General features: G+C 40.4%; 1 protein-coding gene across 4 annotated transcripts in view; it reads left to right on the forward strand.

Annotated features, from left to right (window-relative positions):
• Nucleotides 1-5886: 5886 nt before the first annotated feature.
• The window catches only part of pax5 (paired box 5), a 52480-nt gene continuing 36476 nt past the window's right edge, over nt 5887-21890 (forward strand). Inside the window, exons 1-2 of one of the 4 annotated variants that reach the window (XM_034120664.1) lie at nt 5887-6302; nt 20112-20277. In XM_034120664.1, the coding sequence (XP_033976555.1) occupies nt 6257-6302; nt 20112-20277 (212 nt within the window). In that variant the 5' untranslated portion in view covers nt 5887-6256. Of the gene's footprint in view, nt 6303-12439; nt 12871-20111; nt 20278-21890 lie in introns of those variants that run through there. The other 3 variants (XM_034120666.1, XM_034120665.1, XM_034120667.1) reach the window with 3 other exon arrangements.

Here is a 21890-nt window from a genome sequence, read left to right on the forward strand (position 1 = left end):
GGTTTAACTGATGTCACCTTCTCAAATGTGAATATTTTCTCTTCTAGTAAAATAAATATTTGGGTATTTTGGCTTTTTGGTCAGATGAAATATATAAATTGTTCAAACAAGTCTTGAAGTCAAGTGTGGCATCTTCTCAGTTTAAGGTGATGTGAGTTCATCTCAATAAAAGTGCCTCTTCTCTGCTATTGGTGCAGGCGTTCTTGTTACTGTATGCATGTAAATACAACCAGCCAGCCTGTATCAAAGCAGCCAGGCACATGGAATTCTCCCGAAAAAAAAAGACTAGCCCTGGATCAGCGCTCCTGAACAAAAATGGCTCCCATGCATCACCCATATGGGGCCCTCTGTGCTGCAGTCATTCACATACAGCAGATGTACGGATTGTGAACCTAAAGCCCATTTTAGTGCTTTTCTTTCACTGCAACACACACTCTGTTGTTTCAATCCACTGAAAGTTTGATCTTTCCTATCACATTAACTTTGGTGTTATATTTTTATTAATTCTTAGCATCAAATAGCTTTGCGGGATAAGAAACTGGTGGTGTATTAGAGAGATTCAGTATATTCTTGAGTTAATATGCCAACTAGAGCATGTACTAATCAGTGGCAAAGCTCATGCAGGAAGAAACAAATGATAAAACACACCCGGAGGGGAATGACGAATTGTCACAGGGGCATAGCCTGAAATTCTGTGTAACAGAATATTTCTGTGGTTTCTCAGTCATTTTTAAGATATTCAAAATTGAGTGGAACCCATCTCTGGAAAGTAAAGTAACACAATACTACTTTTGACGTTTCCTTAATTTGTCTTTGTTGAAATACCGTATATTATTTTATATCACTATCTTGATATAGTGCAGTCATAGGCAGATTATTGCAGTTATATTGTCTGGTGGTGTATAACAGCACATTGCCCTACCCATACCTCAACACCTTTAAAACATGAATTGCTCTAAACTTATTTAAGGCCATGATCACCTGATGAGAGGCTTCAAGTGCCATTTCAAGAAGTTAACATGCCAAACAGTTGGCAACCATCGTCTTATAGCCCTAAGGAACCAGGACGCCCCAGGGTTCATGTATTTTGGTCTAATTTGTTATGGTAAGAAACATTTAGTCTTGTGCAAAATGTCTTGTTGTTGGCCCCTGCTGGGCGTGTCTGACAGTCAATTCTTTTTACTTTTTCAAACTAAATTAATTGCCAGTACCTGCCACACACACACACACACCTTTGATCAACAGTCTGTCAGCGCTTTCAGCAGGAAAAGACTAGTCTGACAACACCTTTTCAGACCGGACCAAGTGACTTGTGTCTATGGGGATTACATTTGAGAACAGAAGCTCTGTACACTCTCACATGCACACACACACGCACACCACATCGCCACACGATGCCACAACACCTCTTTCTCAGCTGCGGGTATAAAACCACATTGACAGGAGCCTTGTCCTCTCTTGTCGAATCGTCACGCTGAAATGTTTACCTTTACATACAAATGGCCTGGTGTCATGTTGTGTCACATAATGTTTCATGGACAAATAATGTGTCCCATTTCTCAATCCGCCCTGCAGCCCTTAAGCCCCCTTCTAGCCTTAATAGTCACAACAGCAACAACCATGGCTGCAAAAAGGGAACCTTGTGTCCCCACAGTGAAGTGCCACTCTGAATTAAATCCCAGGGATATAAAGGCAAACTCAATCTGCACTGCGGCTCTGAGCGTTTTGGAGAATACAATGGCAAATACATGAGCATCATGGGATGTTGATATCATAGTGTTTTTAGTCTAGGTTTAGGTTTTGTACAGAAATGTATGACAAAGTCAATAGGTGACATGACATACCCGCAGGAGTAATGTTCAAGCCGTGCAGGATTTGCTTCGAGGTAGGAACACTAAACCTTCAGCTGGACTTTCTGGGTGGTAAATTAGTTCGTCTGGAAGTAACAATTCATAGGCTTTACAATAAACATAATGCAGAACTGATATAGCATCAACATTAAGAGCTACAAAACAGAATAAAAAAAACCCCAACAAATAAAAGACTTAATAAAAGTATTAGTAACAAGATAGAGTGAAAATGTTGTGAGATTTGGATTTATTTCATTTTTGAAACAAGTAAATGTATTCAGTTTTTAGAGGAAAAGCCAATGTACTCCAGTGTTCTCCATTTAGTTTAGTACTGTACTTAAGTACAATTTGTAGGTCACGTGGGCTACTTTTACTTTTTAAATCTACCTTGCTACTTCTGCTCTCCCATAATTCATATAGGTAATAATTGAACTTCTTACTCATTTCTTACTACTACACATTTTTTTGACAGTAAGTTATATTGCACACAATCTTAAAATTAGATTTTTTTAAATAGGTCCACTAAAGCAACTAGAACAAACCATTATAAGTAAAATACAATTTTAATATAAAAAAATAAAAATAGCCCACATTATAATAAAAGGGGGCATTTATACATAATGAGTGCCCAAATAAATATTTAGCTGCATTTATGTACTTTAAAATATGATTTTGAAGACAGGACTTTTACTTGTAATTCAATATTTTTAGATTGTGTTACTGCTTGCTTAGGTAAAAGCTTACAAAGTACAGTTTATGAGCTGCAGAAAAACAGACAGAGCGTTCATGCAGATGTCATTATTCATTAACACACTGAAAGCATTGTCTCTCTGTAACAAATTGGACTCAGGACAGTCGTGTTGCAGTTTACCCTAAATGTAAACGCTGTGGTGAGGGCCAAAAAGTCCCAGAGACCCTGAGCCTCTCCTCCTGTGTTTACGTGTTTACTTATTGTTCTAATCGTCCCTTTAGTTATTCTTTCTCGCGCTTTAATGCGATTCTTTCCGGTTCCGCTCGGTGAGAGCGCGGGTCACCGATCCAACTGCACCCCCCCTCAGATTAATTACATTAATTAGCACGGGGGAGAAAAACAAACAAGTCATGATTAATATCGAAACTATGGCGAATTCTTTGAGGAGATTCTCTATAAGCAAACCAAATTTGGAGCGACACCTCCCTGAGGCTGCAGGAAACAAATGAGGCAAGGTTAGAAAAACTATTCAGGTTATAAAATAAAATAAAGCGAAATTAGTATAGAGGACTTTGTAAAGACTTTGTTGTGTAGAGTTTAAGATCCTACTTATATAAGAATATATTTTGGCTTACTAAGTCTCAAAATAGGCAACTAATGTTTACATGTATGTTTTGTTAAAAACATTTAAAACAATATATAATAATCATCGTTATTATGATGATTACTAATGTTGAGCAATATTATGAGTTGTTATCTAAATCATTACAGCTTCCAAAAATATAAATAAAAGTAAGTATAATTTTCATATTTACATCAGGTATCAGGTTGAGCTCAATTCAATATCCTTTATTAATCGAATTTCCCTCAAAATGTGTCAGTTTTATAAATGACGAATTTAATTTGGTATGTCTTCTTCCTCTTGTTGTCCCTCATTATAGCTTGGCAAAAATAACCCAAATGAAAAGTGGCAGAATATTATAACTAGGTTTCTTCAAATGGCTCAATAGCAGATAATTGTACAGTCTTTTCTGCGAGCTCGCACGTTTAGGAAGCGCACTGAATAATCCGCTGCCATGGCCATGCATACAGATTCAACTTTTAGGCCTGTAAAAAAGATAAGGATGAGGCAAGTCTTCCGAGGACTCAAGATCCTTTCCCCCTGAAGGAAAGAGAGCAGAGAGTTAGACTAAGCTATAACTCGGTAATACATTTTTAGCAATAAAATAAGTGACAGCAGGAAGTTATAAGTAGTAACACAAATGTTTGTATGGTAGAAAGTCGGTTTTAAAAGGACTCACTTTGTTACTGGACGGTTTATATAAATAACTTTCACAAATTATTATTTTCCTGACATCAGTGTATAATGTATTTATCTGTGGCGGCCTGTTTCTCCACCTGAAGGTCAGAGACGAACCTGCTCTGTGTCTCTCGCCATTTCATGGTAACATTAGTATTTATGTTTTGATGCGCGAGCCGAAGGTCAGGGTCGTAGTGTTGCAGCGCGAGGTGACAAGCAGAGCAAAATGGGTCGCTGTCTCGCGCTTTGTTCAGCACTCAATTGTCTCGGGGCTGTGCGTGAACCCTGAGACCTGCGGCTGTCTGGAGGACAGAAACCAAACGGAGGGAGGGAAAATGTTGACACCGAATAAAGATACACAGCAAACATTTTTGTGAACTCTTAATGAATATCTCTTGCTTTTGTTTTTTTTGTCGATCAGGTGGAATCAGTGGGGAAATATTTAATGTTGTTTATTATTTGTGTTTAAGTGACAGAAGGATTACAGCCAGTGGCCTTTTATAAACACCTTAAAGGATTTTATTTAATTTGTCATGAGCTGTATACTTTTTTCACTTTTTGTGTTACCAGCTTTAGACGATTAACCTGTTATCCTTTTGAAGGAAACAAATATATTTTTGGTCTATAATCTGACAACCTCTTACTTCCGGTTTAGGCTGAGTGTCTCAGGCCGAACTATTATAATTTAATTCCAAACAAACGATTTCCGGTATATCTTCTGCTTTTATTTCAAACTGGAATGTGCAAATAATCCCTATCACAAGTTTTCAACCAGTTCTTCAATCAGTTTTAATTGCTTTATTTTTTTTAATGTATCTATGTTTGTGTGAGAGACGGGGCATTTGGTAAATTGAGGTGTGAAAGAGACATGAACACGATTTGAAAAATTGTTTTGTATGTAGGGCTTTCCTGTCTTGTTTTAGAGGGATTATAAAACCAGAAATGCCCTGCAGTAGAGACAGTCTGCTAAGTGGAGTTAAACTCTCTCAGTGGGTGCAAACTTGTTTGGTCTACTGTTGTAAATGTATTATCTCTTCGAACACGGCATCTATTGCACGTTTGTCCGTCCTGGGAGATCCCTCCTCTGTTGCTCTCCCTGAGGTTTCTCCCATTTTCCCCTTTAAACTGTGGGGTTTCTTTGGAAGTTTTTCCTTGTACAAATGTCCAATATAGCCCAATATCACAAATGTAACATTTGTGATATTGGGCTATATAAATAAACATTGATTGATTGAAACTGAATGTAAACTGTTCTAAGATGTTTGCTTTTATAAAACGAAAGAGCCTAAGAGAGCACACATGTTAAAAGCACATCTTTAGCATGTTTAGCAAGAGAAGAAACTTCTCCATGAGAGCTAAACAAAATGGTTAGAATGAGCTGAAATTTCAATTTGGCATATTAATATTTCAATGAAATGTTGTGCGTCTGCAGGTGTGTGTTCACAAACAATTGGAGCTGAGGACCAGAACTATGCTTTTTTGTAAGAAACACTCTACACACAGCACATGCAGGTGTAGCAGACTGCATTCTCCAACAGCAGATCGGTGAAGCTGAAGGTGTAGCTCTGTGTATTCCACCTGCTCAACAGACTTTCAGTCCGTGCGTAATGCGTAAAGAGCACCGTGCGTAACAGGTGTAAACCGGCACAAAAGAGAGAAGTTTGCACAAACTCTCATAAACGCTGTTTTGGAAGTTGCTGAAGGTGCACTTGACTACATACACGTAAAAAACTACTTTATCTTGTTCTACAGCTAATAAAACAATACAAAACTGCATTGCCAACACGCACATCATGCATACCTGCATAGCTATCTTGTGTCCCAGAGGAAATGTATCTAACATAAAAGAAGGGGAGAGAAAGAGAAAGACAGAAAGAGGGAGAGAAGGGCGGGGGCGGGAAAGTTTAGTAAAGTGGAACTTGGTAACAGATGCGAGAAAGGGGGGCGCGGCACTGCAGGGATGGGTGGAGGTTGTAGCCTATGTTATGTGTATGTACGCTCGGCCGTGCGGGTGCGCGTGTGTTAATACGTGCACATTAACGAGTGTGTGTGTGCAGGCTCGTGCAGGAAAAGGACAGGACATGAGCGCACATTGAGAGAGCGGCTCTTTTACTCTGCGTGATCATTTCACGCTTCCCCCAGAAGCCTTTTTTCCACCTAAAGCGTTTAGTTGCAGCTGACTGAGCACTTGCAGAGAGTGCAATAGGGAGCGGAAGGGTCGAATTATTTCAACCTACAACTCGCCCCAAAAGTACTGTAGGAGAGAAAAAAGAGAGGGAGAAAAAAAAAACTGCCATAGAGAGGGAGAGAGAGGGGGGGGAAGAGAGGGAGAGAGGGACACTGGAAAAAAGTTTTTGTTCTTTTCCTTTTTTTTCTTTCTCCTCTCATCGCCTCCCCCTGTTCTACCCGGAGATCATGGAGCAGGGCCCCACGAGTCCTGCACTGCGGCTGGGGAGAACAGGTAGGCTCGCACCGGCTCTCTAGAGCTTAACTTCACTTTTATGAGCGGTTGATGCTAACTTTTTTAAAGTGAAAAACTTTTCGTCTTGTTTGTTATTTGTTGTGTTTTTTTTACTCAAGTGACAGTTTTAAATAGAAGTTGTGGAAGTCATTTGTTGCAATTAATGTATTAGTTAGTTAGTTGTCCTGAGTTAGAAGTACTACAAAGTGTTCTTAACTATTCCTGTATGGCAGGATAATAGGGAAAACTTATTTTTAAGTAGCCTATAGTTGTCTATGCACTAATCAAAATGTTTTACCTCAAGTTTGTGACTTTATGAGTTTCTGGAAACTTGTTGCTGTCTTGAAAAAAATCTTAAATTAAAATAAAATGTGTCTGGAGACTTTTGCAGTTTAGAATAGTTTTGCTATCTTATGATAATAATGAGAGTCATTGTTTTTGTAATCATTACCTTTTTATTTTATTTGCAACTTTTGGCGCTGTGGAGAAACACAAGTGGCTGAAGTTATTGGTTTGGTTCGGCAGCATTCTTCGTCAGGTCAGCCCCACGTGTTGGTTTGTGCACCATCACCTGAGGGGGATACATTGATTGGTCCTTATGATAAAAAAGCATTGTCAATGTGTGCAAGATTGTGTGTGTTTGGCACGAGCATGCAGTGTAAACAATGTGTCATATTCTTAACATAATTCCGTTCAATACACCATATGTTAAAAGACTTATGAGCAGTGTGACTTTGAGATGACAAACGATAGAAAGTTTGTTGTTTATTTTTTCGTTTTTGTGGACAAAAAGTTGTAGTTGCATTCCGAATCAGTCCAAACTCTCTCTAAAAGAGTCTTGTTTTTTCTGCGTGTCTCCATTACATTATTCAACAGGTTCATCTCGTTTGGGCCTATTCATAAAACAGCAGGGTCTGGTACAGCAATGGATCAGGCCATCGACCTTGTTATGGCACCCAATGGATATCACATCATTTCATATTGCTGCCCGCTGTGTCTGCATTGATAAAACGTCTTTTTTCATTAAGAAACGGTGGGCAGGTGATCCTCCCTCTAAGGGCAATGTACTTCGTGGAAAGCCCTTTCTACAGAAAAGCCAAACAATCTGCTTTTGTGATGCCCCTGCTGCCTTATAAGTAATGCATGTAGATGTTTAACAGCCATGTTTTTTTATTGAGGGGCCGTCTGAATCTTGTGTTGCTTTTCATACTGATTATTACAATATAGTGACAAGAAAGTGTGTTGTAATTCTGACACGTCCTATAATAATATAAATAAATTAGCTCGTGCCCTGCCTTCTATGGAAATGTGTCATCAAATAATGCCCCCTTTGCAGTCTTTTGTGGAGTGAGCCTTACCCCTGGTAAACGGTGAAAGCAATGGGATTTGTAGCAATTGGATAATAACCTTTTAACCACTGAGGAAATCAGAGTTTAAAGGAGGCCCTCCCCTGTTGGGGTGTAAAGTCTTAAGGGCCCCGGGCCTATACCTACAGCCTCTCCATTTCCTCTCACTTGAAGATACGTGCCTGGGGTACAAAGCAGGATCTGTTAGAATGAACGTGGATCCAATGAGACCGCTCTCTCTTCCCGCCCCGTAGGTTGGCCGTGCGTAAAAGTGCGCACAGGCCGTCTCCTTTTAATAAGAGGGCCGCCATTTCAGTCCCTGTCTGGCGACATGTGGGGCAGACGCTGACGTTACATTATTATTGTACTAATGATTAAAATTAGACCTAGGCGGTAAATTTACTTTTCTAGTTTTCTAGAAATATTTGATTCTTGACCCTCGTAGGATTTCAATATACGCCTTCCTAATACTAATGTCCTTTCTTCATTACAAAATAAAACCCACACAGGCAAATTGGATACCCTGACGCTAAAGTAGCCTACGGTCAGAGTCTCACTGAGACACCTTTTAAGTTCCAGCCTTGGTGCACATATAACCGAAACATTGTGTGTGTGCATCCTTGCAGCTTTAGGACCAAACAGCGAATCCGTGGCACCAGACCTCTTGACATATGCTTCATACGTTTCCAATTCAGTATAAAGTCGCAAAACGTATATCAGACATCACAAGCAGTATGTGTGAGGTACAAGCTTTGTGATGTTAAGGAAACCAATAAATGCATGTAATAGAGATAAAGCTTGAGGACTGAGGGGAGTATGAGGGGAGGGAGGGGAGAAAGATGGAGAGATGACCTCACATGGCATACTTTCGTTTTGACCTCAAGTGCCCCATCCTAACACAGGAAAAAGGTCTGATATTATGGACAGCAGGGCCTTGTTCTCCACGTGACAGATGACAGCCTAGTATTTCCTTGCTTATCATCGAGCGAAATGATTACAACAAGTCCGTTAGATCAGGCCTGAGAGAAGCAGCGAGGTTCACCTGGTCCGAACACAGCCAGGTTCCACATCCGGAAGTCCAGGACGGTTACTCTTCATGCAGTCCATGTAGGCCTACTTTATTTATTAGTGATGACTTTTTATATTTTATTAGCAAATGAAAACTTAAGAAGAGATACGGGAGCTTTCTCATTATGTTTACAGTCAGCGGGCGTGTAATAAACGAGCTGGTGGAGTTAACATGCGCTATTAATTTTTCATTGCTTTTTCGTTTCGAGGCTCGGGCGCAAAAAGCAAAAGCTTTCATGGTGGATGGAGGGAAGGGGAGGAAAGGAAAGAGAGAGGGAACACTTAAACAACAACACTGCCTCCAATTTGCCTTCAAATGATTATCACAACTCAACCACATTCTTACTGATGTTTTAAAAAGTATACACCCCCCCCCCCCTCTCCTTCCCTCCCATTTCCAGAGAGGTAATGAAATATGGTAATGGTTTGGACCCCCGGATTAAAGTCGTTTTACCCTGATGGAAGTTTTCTCCAAATGTTCAACCCTAAAGCAACAACAATTTGTATACATGATTGATTGTGTTTGGGTTTTTTAATTGCTTATGTATTTAATTTGCAAATCGGAGAGACAAGGGCGCGGCTGCAGTTTACTTCTGTGGGGAGAAAAGCGCTCGTTCTATATCTCAATAAATAAAAACAGACTCTGGCTGCAGAGGGAGAATGAAAAAAAAAAAAAAGAATACGAAAAATATTAAATATTAATAGGTTGAAGAACTCTAGACCCAAATACTCTGTCAATACAAAACATGTAGCCTATATTTATATTTATTGATGTACAGTATATCTGGAAAAGGAAAATACACACTTAAGAAATATAAATGGTAAAGAAAATAGCCAACAGATTTCCCAGTTTGCAGATTATATTTGTGCAGCAGTATCTTGTCACGATCTAACTTGGTTTTTCTGTAATTTATGGCCTAAATGGACATGGTCTTTGGTGCATGTTCCAAAAATATCTAATTTTGTAAAGGTTACTGTATTCTGGTCTATTTGTAAAAAAAAATATTATTAAAAATAAAACAGTCAAACTAGTCATTTGTCTCAGATTTGTGGGGCCCTCTAATTCATGAATCTCCAGTAAAGAGATGTGAAATATGAATGAGGATTAGTGTGTACTTCACTGTCAGTGGATTATAAAGCAGGGACGTGGAATCGATGAAGATTTATGAAAACATACTAAGGGTTGTACATCTTGGTAATGGAAAAATAATGTCATATTTTGTCTAACAGATCACAATCAAACAGTGATCCCTTATATGAAGGCCTGGATGTTTAACATTGTCTGTCGGTTTAGAGCCCCAATCGACTGTTTAAGTACAAATGGGTTGATTGTAAAGTTCTTGTCTTGCTTTTGCGCGTGTGTATATCTCTGTGCACGCACGAGCACACTGCCCAAGGTTGAACGCCCCCTCGTGGTTCATCTTGTATACACAGCCCAACACAGAAGCCTGCGAAAGAAAGCACCAAAAGAAAAATCTATTTTTTGACATGCATTTAAACAGAAAACAATACCTGACAAACATGTGTTTGTTTAATGAGGAAAACCTGAGTGTTCGAGCACACTGCAGAGTAGTCCATGGGGTAGAAATCCACGTAATGAAAAGAAGCTATAACCAATCATTCAAATCAGGAAATCTACAAATAAACAAGATCAGAAATGAAATAGACTCAATTATATCATACACTGACCTTTTCAGTATCAGATGAATTGCCTTGAGGTACATCAAACATGTACGTCCTGAGGATACCTGCAAACTATAAGAACAAGATATTGTTATTGTTGTTTTTCATTAGTGAGTAACTTGAATGATCCGCTTCCTGTGGTATTACAGGTGTCTTTGATTTGAATATAGGCTAATTGTGTATCTCCTGTATGGATACATGTTTTCTAAATTAATGTTTATGTGTACAGTATTAACACCGAGGAACTGAAATGATTAAATGTCTAGAAACAGGAAAAAGGGAAATAACACTTTTTAATTTGGCTCATGCTTTAGGCTATTTGTGTGTTTAATATTACAGGGGCGATGCTTATATGCCCTCTCAAATCAGGTGGGACGAACATGTAATGAATCCTTCTCTCTCTCTCAGTTTGGAGTGTAAATGCGGAGATCGCCAATTGCATTTAATTAAAAACGACATCCTTTTGGATCCGAATCAATTAGGTGATGAGTGGGAATGCATGTTTCATATGTTGTCTCCAAATCTCCCCAAGCTAAAGATTTATAATATTGTGTAAAAGAATGGAACATTATGCAGAAGCCTTTGTTTTCACAACTCTCGCTCCTGTAGGTTGAAGGACAATAAAAGCTGGTTTTCGAGGTGAATTTCAACTTAAATGTGTTTTCCGGAAATGCTGATGGCCTTTAAAACCTGCCTTTCTGCTCTCATGTATTCTTTCCCCTTATTCCTCCTTTATACCTATAGTAGGCTTAGGCTACATAAAGATGAACAGTTGCAGTTTGAGTTCCTGGGCATTCCCTAATTTATAAAGCCTTGCTGCAACTAAGCCTCATTTTTTAGTAATACTCAATTAATTAGCCATTTAATATTGACATGAATAAATTGAGCGCAAATGGGTATAAAGGCATTACGTTTTTTACTTCGTTAATTGAAAATTAAACATATGATCATTGACTCCCCGAGCCCTGCGTCGCTTCCCAGAGCCTCCCCATTGGTAGACGGACAATACATGTGGGGCATAATTGGCCCATGGGTTGCGCAACAGCCAATCAGCACGCACCCCCTCCCGATTGTACCTGGGGTTGGCTGTGACGTGGAGGCAAAGCTGCCGTCCTGATTCGCTGGATTCGTTGTGAGTGACAGGCAGCTGGCCGGCGCGTGTAGGTTAGGGTTCCAGGGGTTTGGAAGCGCGGGCGCTGTCCGCACGAGAGCAGGTCCTGAAACGCGGCGTGCGCCACCGTGGACGCTGGGCGCTGGCAGCTTAAAGAATTCTTTCAATCCAGGCTACAGATTTAAAGCACAATCCTTGGCGTGTTCGGCTGGTGAGCACAGAAAAAAACTACGTTGTGAATTTGGACAGGACTGTTTTCTTTTCCAACGCGAAAAAGTGCATCTCCAAACTCAAACCGGGAGTCCGACAGCTTGAGCAGCGAGTCCTTCACAACACAGAGGGGGGACAGATCCTAGTGACCAAGAACTGCCTTACTAACAGGATAACAACTCTCACCGCAGCCTCAGAAGCTTTACGCAAACCAGAGAGTTTGGTATTTAATTTTCCTGCTGCGTAATTTTCTGTATTGTCTTTCTTTTTCTTTTGGCACGGTGGATATGAGAATTCAAGATGTGAGCACGTATCCGCTCTCACTCGCTTTATTGATGGGAGATTCCTCAGTGTGAATGTGAAAACTACTGCCGAGGACGATTTCTGACAAGAGAATTTTCAGCAAATATCCTGGAAGAACAATAACCGTGGATCTGTAAAGATTTGTTTTTGTTTCTTCGATCTGGGTATTGACATCGTCGTTGCATTTAAAACAAATATATTTTAACAGACTGAAAGGAAAAAGTTCAGACCCCCCCCCCCCCCCCCCCCCCACCGGCTAAGTCGCAGTTCAGGGGTCACGGTCAGCGGACCGAGAAGGAGAGAAAGGAAGGAGGCTACTTTGTTTGCTCTCCATATTTTTGTTTAGCAAAACTTTGAATCGTTTTTTTTTAACTGAGGCGACTCGGTGTAGACTAGCAGCTTGAGGGGATGAGCACTATTGCTGTCGTTCCCCTCCTCTGGTTTGGGAGACGCCAGGACAGACCCGGTGTCCCGTCCCCATGAGGGGGGAGCCCGTCTGTGATTCATATTTTTGACGCCTTTTCATTCTTCCCTTCTACTTGAAAGTCTCCAATTTTCTATTTTTTTGCAATATCTTTTTTATTAATTTGATTCAAAGTACAACTTGTATCACATTGTCAAACATTTCTTTTTATTAATTAAGAGGGAAATACCCTCCCTTTGAAGGGGAGGATATTTGGACGTACACCCATACGTCCATTTATTGGAGGTCACGGTGTGAAGTGGCTGACTGAAGCTGTGTGTCCGGTGGCATTTTTAGACCCCTCACACCGTACCGGGGCCCTGCAGCCCTACAGCTTAACGATGGAGATTCATTGTAAGCACGACCCGTTTGCGGCAATGCACAGTAAGTTTATACTTTCATATATTCCCCCTGCCCCATCTGCCATAAACTGAATCTAACCCCCCACAGTTCTGTGTGCATATGCAATCATAACAGCGGAGTAGTAGCGTTTCCTGCACCATACACTCCAAAAAACCCTGCTTGCCTTGAGTCCTAAATCCTAATCTTTCACTGGAAGGACATCTAAAAGTCTCAAATAAATGCTAAAATAATACAAGCACTTGCATTTCGCAAAGGAAGTCTTTTTTTGAAAAAAATTCGATATATAATTCATTACATTTGCAATCATCTATATTATTATTTTTAATCAAAAGGAATCCGTTGTGAAATTTAGAAAATTCATCGAGCAAGTGAAAATGTATTTCATGTATTATAACGAGTTGTTACTAAATAGGCCATTGAGTTGGTTGTTACATTTAATGTCTTGTAAGAAGATTGATCTTTTTTGCAGTGTTTACAGTCTGGATATATGCAAAAGTTATAGGGCCTAAATTATTATATTTTAAAGACAATTTCTGGTTTGTGAATTTGCTTTTTATCATTACTCTTGATTGTAAGTCCTGTCTCTTACAATATGTTTTAACAGGTGTAGATTAATTGAGCAAAGGACGTGGAATTTAAGTGTTTTTTGAAAAGTGAAATGGATTTTATTCCAGAGTATGATAGATGTTTGCTGTATTTGTTGGTGCCTTGTGTGTGAAAAGGTTTGCTGTGTTTCCTTCGACGAAGAGGAGCATGCAAGGGTCAACGGGAGAGAGAAAGCGAGAGAGGGGGGGGGGAGAAAGAGAGGGAGACATATATATCATATGGTTAACAAAGCATGACTAAAAGCTGAACTTGATCCACAAACAGTAACAGTGTTTCCAGCACATAACCAGGTTAGACCGACACTCGCTGCACCTTACGCGCACAGATGCAGGCGAGAGCTGCTCGTTTCTTATAATAACAACAAGGTGAGACTCTGTTGATCCCCCGCAGGGAAATTCTCCTCTCACTGCCCAGCAGGTCAGAGCTGCACAGGTTCAGCCTCACAGCATGCTGCAGTGTGTTGCTCAAGGACACTTCAGCAGAGCAGGTGCTTGGGGACACGCAGTGTAGGCTAGATGAAGAAAGGGGGGGGGGGGGGGGGGACAACTTGTTCATTCAGTCGTGACATGGCGGGCCCTGCTTTGTTTTCTAGTCCATTTTACCTCCCCAAATTCTAGCTAGGGTCACGAATTTATTGTATTGCAGCACAACTGTTAATATCAATAATAAGTCCTTAAAAAAAACAATAGTTCATACCGATTATAGAATCTGAAAGTAGCCTATATCAAATGTAAAGTTAAAATCAACTCCGAACATTGTCTTTATTGGAGGCCCAGATCCTGAGACATGAATACATTAAGAACTTTACAAGCTTAATTAATAGCATATTAAAGATGTTGAACCCGTGATTTTAATAATCCCCATATTGGCAACTGCAATGTGTGTTAGGGCTGCACGTCTTTTTTTGCTTTTGCACTTAAAAACTGAATAAAGCGACTATAAAGCTTTCCAGCGTGTAATTGATTATGCATTATACATATCTTAATGCAGTTTAGTCCCGGAGAGAAGCCGTGTTATGTGACTGACAGCGGTTCCCACGGTGCGTTATCCTGCAGGATTACAAAAAAGAAGCTGCACACACACATCCAAAAACAACTAGAACGAATCATGTTTCCTCTTCCATGCCGTTTCCCCAGAGCCAATGAACCGCGATGCTTACGGTATAGCAGCGGAGCTAAAGTTATATATGTCAAGCCCGGAAACGCTTTAAAACGATTACACGTAAAAAATGTCAAAGCTAGAGAGAGAGGGGTTGGGAGGAATCGACTGTGACACGTGGAAATGTGGTTGGCGAGTGTGGATATGTGTGTGTGTGTGTGTGTGTGTGTGTGTGTGTGTGTGTGTGTGTGTGTGTGTGTGTGTGTGTGTGTGTGTGTTACATTTTCAACTTCAGTCTTTGCTACAGTCTTTGTAGCACGTGTGTTGATGAATTATGGCCTAGGCTACTGAGCCTACATTTTTCTTAATCTAACAAAAGTTATTAAGTGATATACAGTCCAAAACTTTGCACTTTGTGCGTGTGTGTGCTTAAAGCTGGCAGGTATTTCCTCATATTGTTTCGATCCTACAAGGTTACTTTATGTTTGAGTAGACTATTCGTTATCTATGTTTTTGAGTGTAAAGATGTTAAAAAAGGAAAGAAAATAAAAACCTAATATCTATGGTTGATTTAATTCGTTATAATTGGTTATATATTTGCAAACTTTGTAGCGTGTTTTGAACCCAAAGCAACAATAAATAGCAGTCATAATTTAAAAATCTAAGCAGGTAATTGTGATGATAATGAGCTGAATTTCATAACCACGCATTGTAATGGTAATGCTGGCATGCTGAATACTAAGCAGGCGAGGCTGTGGCCTACCTTGATGACCTACTCGTGAGTTTAAAAAAAACATATAGTAGGCTACGTAAGTCTCTGGAATGAAAAATATACATCTTAATCTATAAATAAAACTGAAGTAAATAAATGGTTAGCTATGTGCTTTATTTGTTTGCCTTAAGGATTTAAAAAATAGCTGCAAACAGTCTTCTTTTGGTACAACATAAGTACGCTTATACAAATCTGACCGTTTATAAACGAGATTCCCTGAATCCCATTTCGCTGACAGAATATTAATTGTTCCAGCTTCAGGGAGAAACATAACACTATACGTCCAAAACGCCTGCCTGGCACATCTCGCAGATCTATTCACTGTTTGCTCAAGGAAATGTGCTTCATCTGTATTCTTGCGGGCAACTTTCCAAACAGGTTTTCACCAAAAAGTAATTTCTAGTCCCCCTTTTCTTTCCTTTTATCCAAGAGACAGAGGTAGAGAGAACCGTTGGCGATTTGTTGCGATTTCTCTCTTTTCACTTTATTTTTGAGTCGTCAGGCCGTGACGAGGCAGATGAGAGATGAGGAAGAAGAGAGAGAGAGAAAGAGAGAGAGAGAGACAGAGAGCCTAATGGACTTTATTTTCTGGATGGGGGAGCTCCAATATATTCTGCTTTATCTCTGTATTCTTTCCTCCCGGAAACAGTGAATCAATCAGACATTTAAGGAGGTGCTGGGTTTTAAAGTCAGCTCCTATAAAGAGTAAATAAATAAATCACAACAGGGCTGCATAATGACCCCTGGTCCCCTGGCTGTCTGTCCCTCTCTGATTCCGTTTCTCCGGGATAAAAATGAAGCTGCTGTCTGTGCCAACACTTCCCCCTCTAGAGAATAGGTTCAGCTTTTAAAGAAAGACCTTTAAAAGCCAAAAGCTGCTAATTTGGCAGAATCTTTGTATCTCATTTGCAACAAAACCTCAGGAGCAGGCCAATGTTGATTGAATTTCTGGGAGCAAGTGGTTCATTTGGTTGGTCAGTGTGATGAATTACTGGACCTCTGTCCCTAAACTCACACAGCTGTGAGGCGACATCTGTCCTGATTCCTTGTGACCTATTAATAAATATAATTTTAAGCATTTGTCCTCAAAAAAGGGATAGATTCCTCTCCAAATACAAAGCAATTTCTGTCTATTTTCCTTTTATAATGATAAAAAACTGCAAGATCAAAGTTGATCTGCCTCTAGCAGGTCATTTCCGAAGGCTAATACTATGCTTGTAAACACATGGCGGAGTCTTTAAAATGCTACCCATTTAGAGAATTATGCGACAGTGTCCGATAAACAAATGCCTTTATAGGACGTGAAATTTATTGCGTTTGGTCCTATCAGTATTTATAGGCTGGCAAAATAAATTTCTAACACATAATCCCCACAACCTACCTCAAGAATAGTGAGAGTCTGAACGTCTAATGCCAACAGTAAATACACAGATAAGTGAATAAATAGTTATCTGGAGGTTTTGTAGGTCACAAGTCATTCCTCTCCATCTCTTTACAAAGCAAGGCGTATTTCATGCCCTGGCCCAGATAGGAAGGGTGAAAGGAACCATTTCATTTACTCTTATCTGAGAAAGAGGGGGAGAGAGAGAGGGGGAGAGTCTTCTCTGCAGATACCTGTAGGGAGGAGGACGAAGCACATTCGGCTTCTATAAACGTCCTCGCAAAAACGGTGCTTTTATTCATCGAAGGGTTTCAGGACATAATAATAAAGAGAGGAGGGAATAATGCCTTCACACAGCTATACAAAACACAGAGAGTGAGAGAGTGTGTGTGAAGGACTTCAATGTGTCCATGTAGGTCAGCAGGCTTGGTCTAGCTTTAAGGAAAGGGAAAGTGTGTGTGAGTTTTCGCTCTGTATCCTATCTCAGTGGGACATTACATTCATAATTTTCAGAAAAATCAAAAGGGACACAAAAAACATGTTCAACAATGGTGGGGTTAAGGTGGGCTAAGCTTTAGGCGTTGACCATGAACGACAACCAGTCCAAACGGGGACTTCTTATATATCAACTTTCAATTAAATACACGTCTAAAAAATATATGTTTCAGGATAAAAGACAGTGGGGTTTGGTGGGGTGCCTCCCAGTACATTCACTGAAATGAGGATCTAATGGTAGAGCGTGTGTTCTGCTGTACACATTGTAAAGAGCTTTGAGACAGATTTGAGGACTGGTTAACATAATAACTGTGACTTTGGGCCATGCATGTTAACACATTTGACTTGACTCTTCACCCTGACCTAACTGGCTCAGAATTAGAGTAGTACCTGCTCACATTTTAAATGAAAAACACCAGCAGGTTCACTCACTAACTGGGAACCAACACATATGTGGGACAGTAACAGAACACCATTCTTACAGATATGTTTCTGATGTAATTTCAAACATCAGTGAATCAACATCAATTACTCTGTTAACCGGTCAACAAAAACTATAAGGGCATAATGCCAGTGTCTCCCTTAAAGTAGTGTTTCTGATAAAGTGTTCAATCCCAAGATGGGATGATTGACAACATCATGAGATCCTTTTGTTCAGGACTTGACAAACTGAAACAACAAGCTGAGTAATATTCCTGCATGATGAATACAATGATTTTAGTGAGCCAATGTAATGCCCCTGTGCCACCACAGCCATGCCAACACACAACTGAACAATTAAACCCCATCTTTAAATGAATTAGATATCTACTTTAATTAAGTTTATTTGATAATAACTTTCATATGCTTTTACTACAACTGATGTGACTCTATTGTCTTAAGAGGTAATGCTGGTTATTGCATTTCATGCCAATTTAGCATCGGGTTAGGCCAGCTTTCATTGACATTGCATAAATATGACTGTCTAGATATTGGTGTGTTTTGTAAAGAGCGATTGCTTTTCACATTGTGCTGTCCACAGCAGGCATCTGCATAATGAGGCTTCTTCTATCCTAAAAAAATAAAGTAGTAAGGAAGAGAGTGGCCGCCCGCCTGAGCTGTTTGGAAATAGCTTTGTTTGAATTCACAGAATGAGACTGTAGCCTTCACACTTCTGTATTTATCCTCCATGTTTGGATCTATTTATATTTGAGATGGAAGAGACTGCGCGTGTGTGTGTGTGTGTGTGTGTGTGTGTGTGTGTGTGTGTGTGTGTGTGTGTGTGTGTGTGTGTGTGTGTGTGTGTGTGTGTGTGTGTGTGTGTGTGTGTGTGTGTGTGTGTGTGTGTGTGTGTGTGTGTGTGTGTGTGTGTGTGTGTGTGTGTGCGCGCACATGTGTGTGTGTTTGTTTCTTTATTTTATGCTGTTGGAGGGGAGAAAAGGACAGGGGGACAGGTTCAGGGGACAGCTTTGTGGTTCAGGGGGTATTCCTGCTGGGGTAATGTGTTTAAAATCTATTACCCCCACAGCTAGGATTAGTGTGTGAGTGTGTGTGTGTGTGTGTTTCCCCTAAAGACGTAATCACTATGGTAATACAAAAGGCAGTGGATTATGGGGTAGAAAAAAATCTGGTTGATTTCTACTCTGCCTCCGGTAAGATATGTACATATACAGTATTGAGAAGCAGGAGAGAGAGTCTTGACTGTATTTTTATTTATATATGTGTTTAAAAATACAAACGTATGTAGCTCATACATTGGTTAGCACAGAGCTAGACAGGCTGCAGTTTGTGACCTGGCTGGCCTGAGCCTTTCAGTGGAGAGTTTGAGGTGTTGGTGTGTTTGTGCTTGCCTCAGACTGCCGACCCGTCTACACTGCTTCTTCTCCGGTGTATGCTGGGATAGGCTCCAGGAAAGAGAAAATGATTTGGTTAATGGATTACTCGATTAACAGCAAATTCATTGTTAATAAGTTTGATACTCAATGAATTGCTTTAGTCAAATGTAATGATATTTTTTCTGGTTTCTGCTTGCATCTTTGGGACCTTACCTTGGGACTTTTTCAGTTATGTTCAGACTTATAAACTAGATGGATTCCAACTCCCTGGTTATAGTTTTTTCCAATTACCTGCTCTTTTGCCGCGGCAGCCATTTAAATTAGTCAATTAAAACTGAATTTCGTCTGATGAATTAAAAGGAAACTCTTACCTTCTAAATGTAATAGTAATAGTAGCACAAACAGAATCATGTAAAGGGTTAAGTTTCTAGAGTATTATAGTATAACCAGTCCTATTCTCTTTCATTCGTTTTCCTCATATACTTTCATCTCTCAGGGGAATATAAGTGGTATCCTTGAATGAGGATACCAGGGGCCTGCGTCAATAATGAATTGAAATCCCCTCATTTACTTAAGATCTTAGCTCACTCTGACCCGGGTGGAAATGGGCGAAGTTTGCATTTTGTAATTGTCACACTCGATCCAATTTGCTGAGCAAGAACAATCAGGCGCAGAAGAAAACTTTAAGTATTTGAGATAATAAATTCACTCCAGCACTTGTTGGATCCTAGTCCAGAAAGTGTAAGATTGCTGAAGTTAATATATCACAACCAAACATCTTATACAATAATGGTAACATCAAAATTGAGGACATAACAATTGAGTAAATTAGGATGTTTTAATAAGTGTCTTTTGTGGATCACTAGTTTTTATCCATTGCATATAGCTAAAACATCAGTTGGTTAGATCTCTAAACTCCTTGTCTCCTCATTGCCTCATCAACCTTCATTTGGTCACTCACATTTAAATAACTTTATCTTTGTCTCAATTCAGTGCCTGGACCCTCATTAAATGTATAGGCAGCCATAGTATTTCCTCATCATAGACCTTTTTTGTATTAATTTTAAACTGTATCTTTTGTCTTTCTCATGTCTAGGACATGGCGGGGTGAACCAGCTTGGAGGCGTGTTTGTGAACGGCAGGCCCCTCCCAGATGTAGTTCGACAGCGAATCGTGGAACTTGCCCACCAAGGGGTCCGGCCCTGTGACATCTCACGCCAGCTACGAGTGAGCCACGGATGTGTCAGCAAGATACTGGGCAGGTAAAGGACACACAATCACCCACAGCCATATGATGGCTAAGCCTTCACACCCTTTTCACACACTCAACAGTGTGACAGAGTGGTTGTGTGACCTGGCACGGCCTTGGCGGTTGACTAAGGTGTACAAATATTGTTGATCCTGGTTTGACGCCATCTTGTAACCAAAATGAAAATATTTAAATTTCTGTATGTATGAAACATTACAGCTAGAAGTATCTGGTTCAATTTTAGGTCATCCTGCTGAGTTTTATGAATCAATACACAGGCTTTACGTTCGGCTTTGGCTTAGCATGTGTCAAACTGAAGCTCCTGTAAGGTCACACCGACTCATTTAGTGTCCATTCTGCCATTTCTTGCACAAGCTGCATTTAAAGTGCCGTTGTTTTAAAGCTTGCGTCTTTTTTGCCTTTTTAACCTTCCTCTCCCCTCTCGGTATCCTATATTTCTAATACGACCCCTCTCAATATTTCTGTGTCTCTGCTCACCCCCTGTTCTCTCCATCTCTGCCTTTTCAAGGCTAAATTCAAGAGTAAATCCCTGCTCGTTCCGTCCCCCGGAGAAGAAAGGGGGACAAAAGGGAAAAGATTCATCACTTTTTGGAATTAGCATCAAAATGAAAGTGGCACCATATTTCTGCACCCCAAAAAAGGGGAAAGAAAGACAGAGGGAAATGGAGAAAAGGGAGAATGACAAGAACAAGGAACATAATCAAAACGGGGAAAAGCGTGTTAAAGAAGAAGAGTGCAGGAAAAAGCAAAAAGACAGAGAGACCATTTGAGGGGACGGAGGGGAAGGATTAGCTACAGCGACCCTCAGCTATATCAAAAAAATGTGTTGCTCATTGTTCTCCCCTGCCTCTCTTTCTCTCTCTGTCTTCCTCTCTCTCTCCCTCTCTCTCCCCCTTCCTGGCCGTTCAACTCACTGAAGCGTTACTGTGAGGGGGGAGGAGAGGGGATCGAGGGATGGAAGGAGGGAGGGAGGGTTGTTTTATCCTCTCCTCTCTGTCTCTCTGGTGCCAGCAGAACAAAAACACCAACTCCGTGTGTCTGTGTGTGTGTGTGTGTGTGTGTGTGTGTGTGTGTGTGTGTGTGTGTGTGTGTGTGTGTGTGTGTGTGTGTGTGTGTGTGTGTGTGTGTGTGTGTGTGTGTATTAGCTCATCGTTTGTGCGGATATCAATAACCATGCTCGTTTATTCACCAATGATTCACCTGTGAATAATTTAAATAGTTTTCCATTTGGAAATAGATTGTTTTTTCCTTTAGCTGTGTTTATACTCCAGCTGTGAATAGTCAAATTGTGCAACACACACACATATGCGCAACTCACACACACAAAAAGAGAGACAAGGAAACGCACATTTAAAGGAACACACATCTTCACGGAAGGGATAACTCTACGGTACAGCGGTGGAGAGAGAGAGATAGGGAGAGAGAGAAAAAGGGGGAGAGCAGGTTTAAGACTGACTGACAGCTTGCATCCACACACAGCATCCCCCCTTTTTCTGCGAGCTGCAGCGCATTTGCTGTCCCCCCCTGCCCCCATGCCCCTTCTGCATGCAAATACATTCATGAAATAGCCATGGTGGACATGAAACGCCTGAATCTGTGCATGTG

The sequence above is a fragment of the Trematomus bernacchii genome, unplaced genomic scaffold (assembly GCF_902827165.1).
Source record: "Trematomus bernacchii unplaced genomic scaffold, fTreBer1.1, whole genome shotgun sequence".
NCBI lineage: Eukaryota > Metazoa > Chordata > Actinopteri > Perciformes > Nototheniidae > Trematomus > Trematomus bernacchii.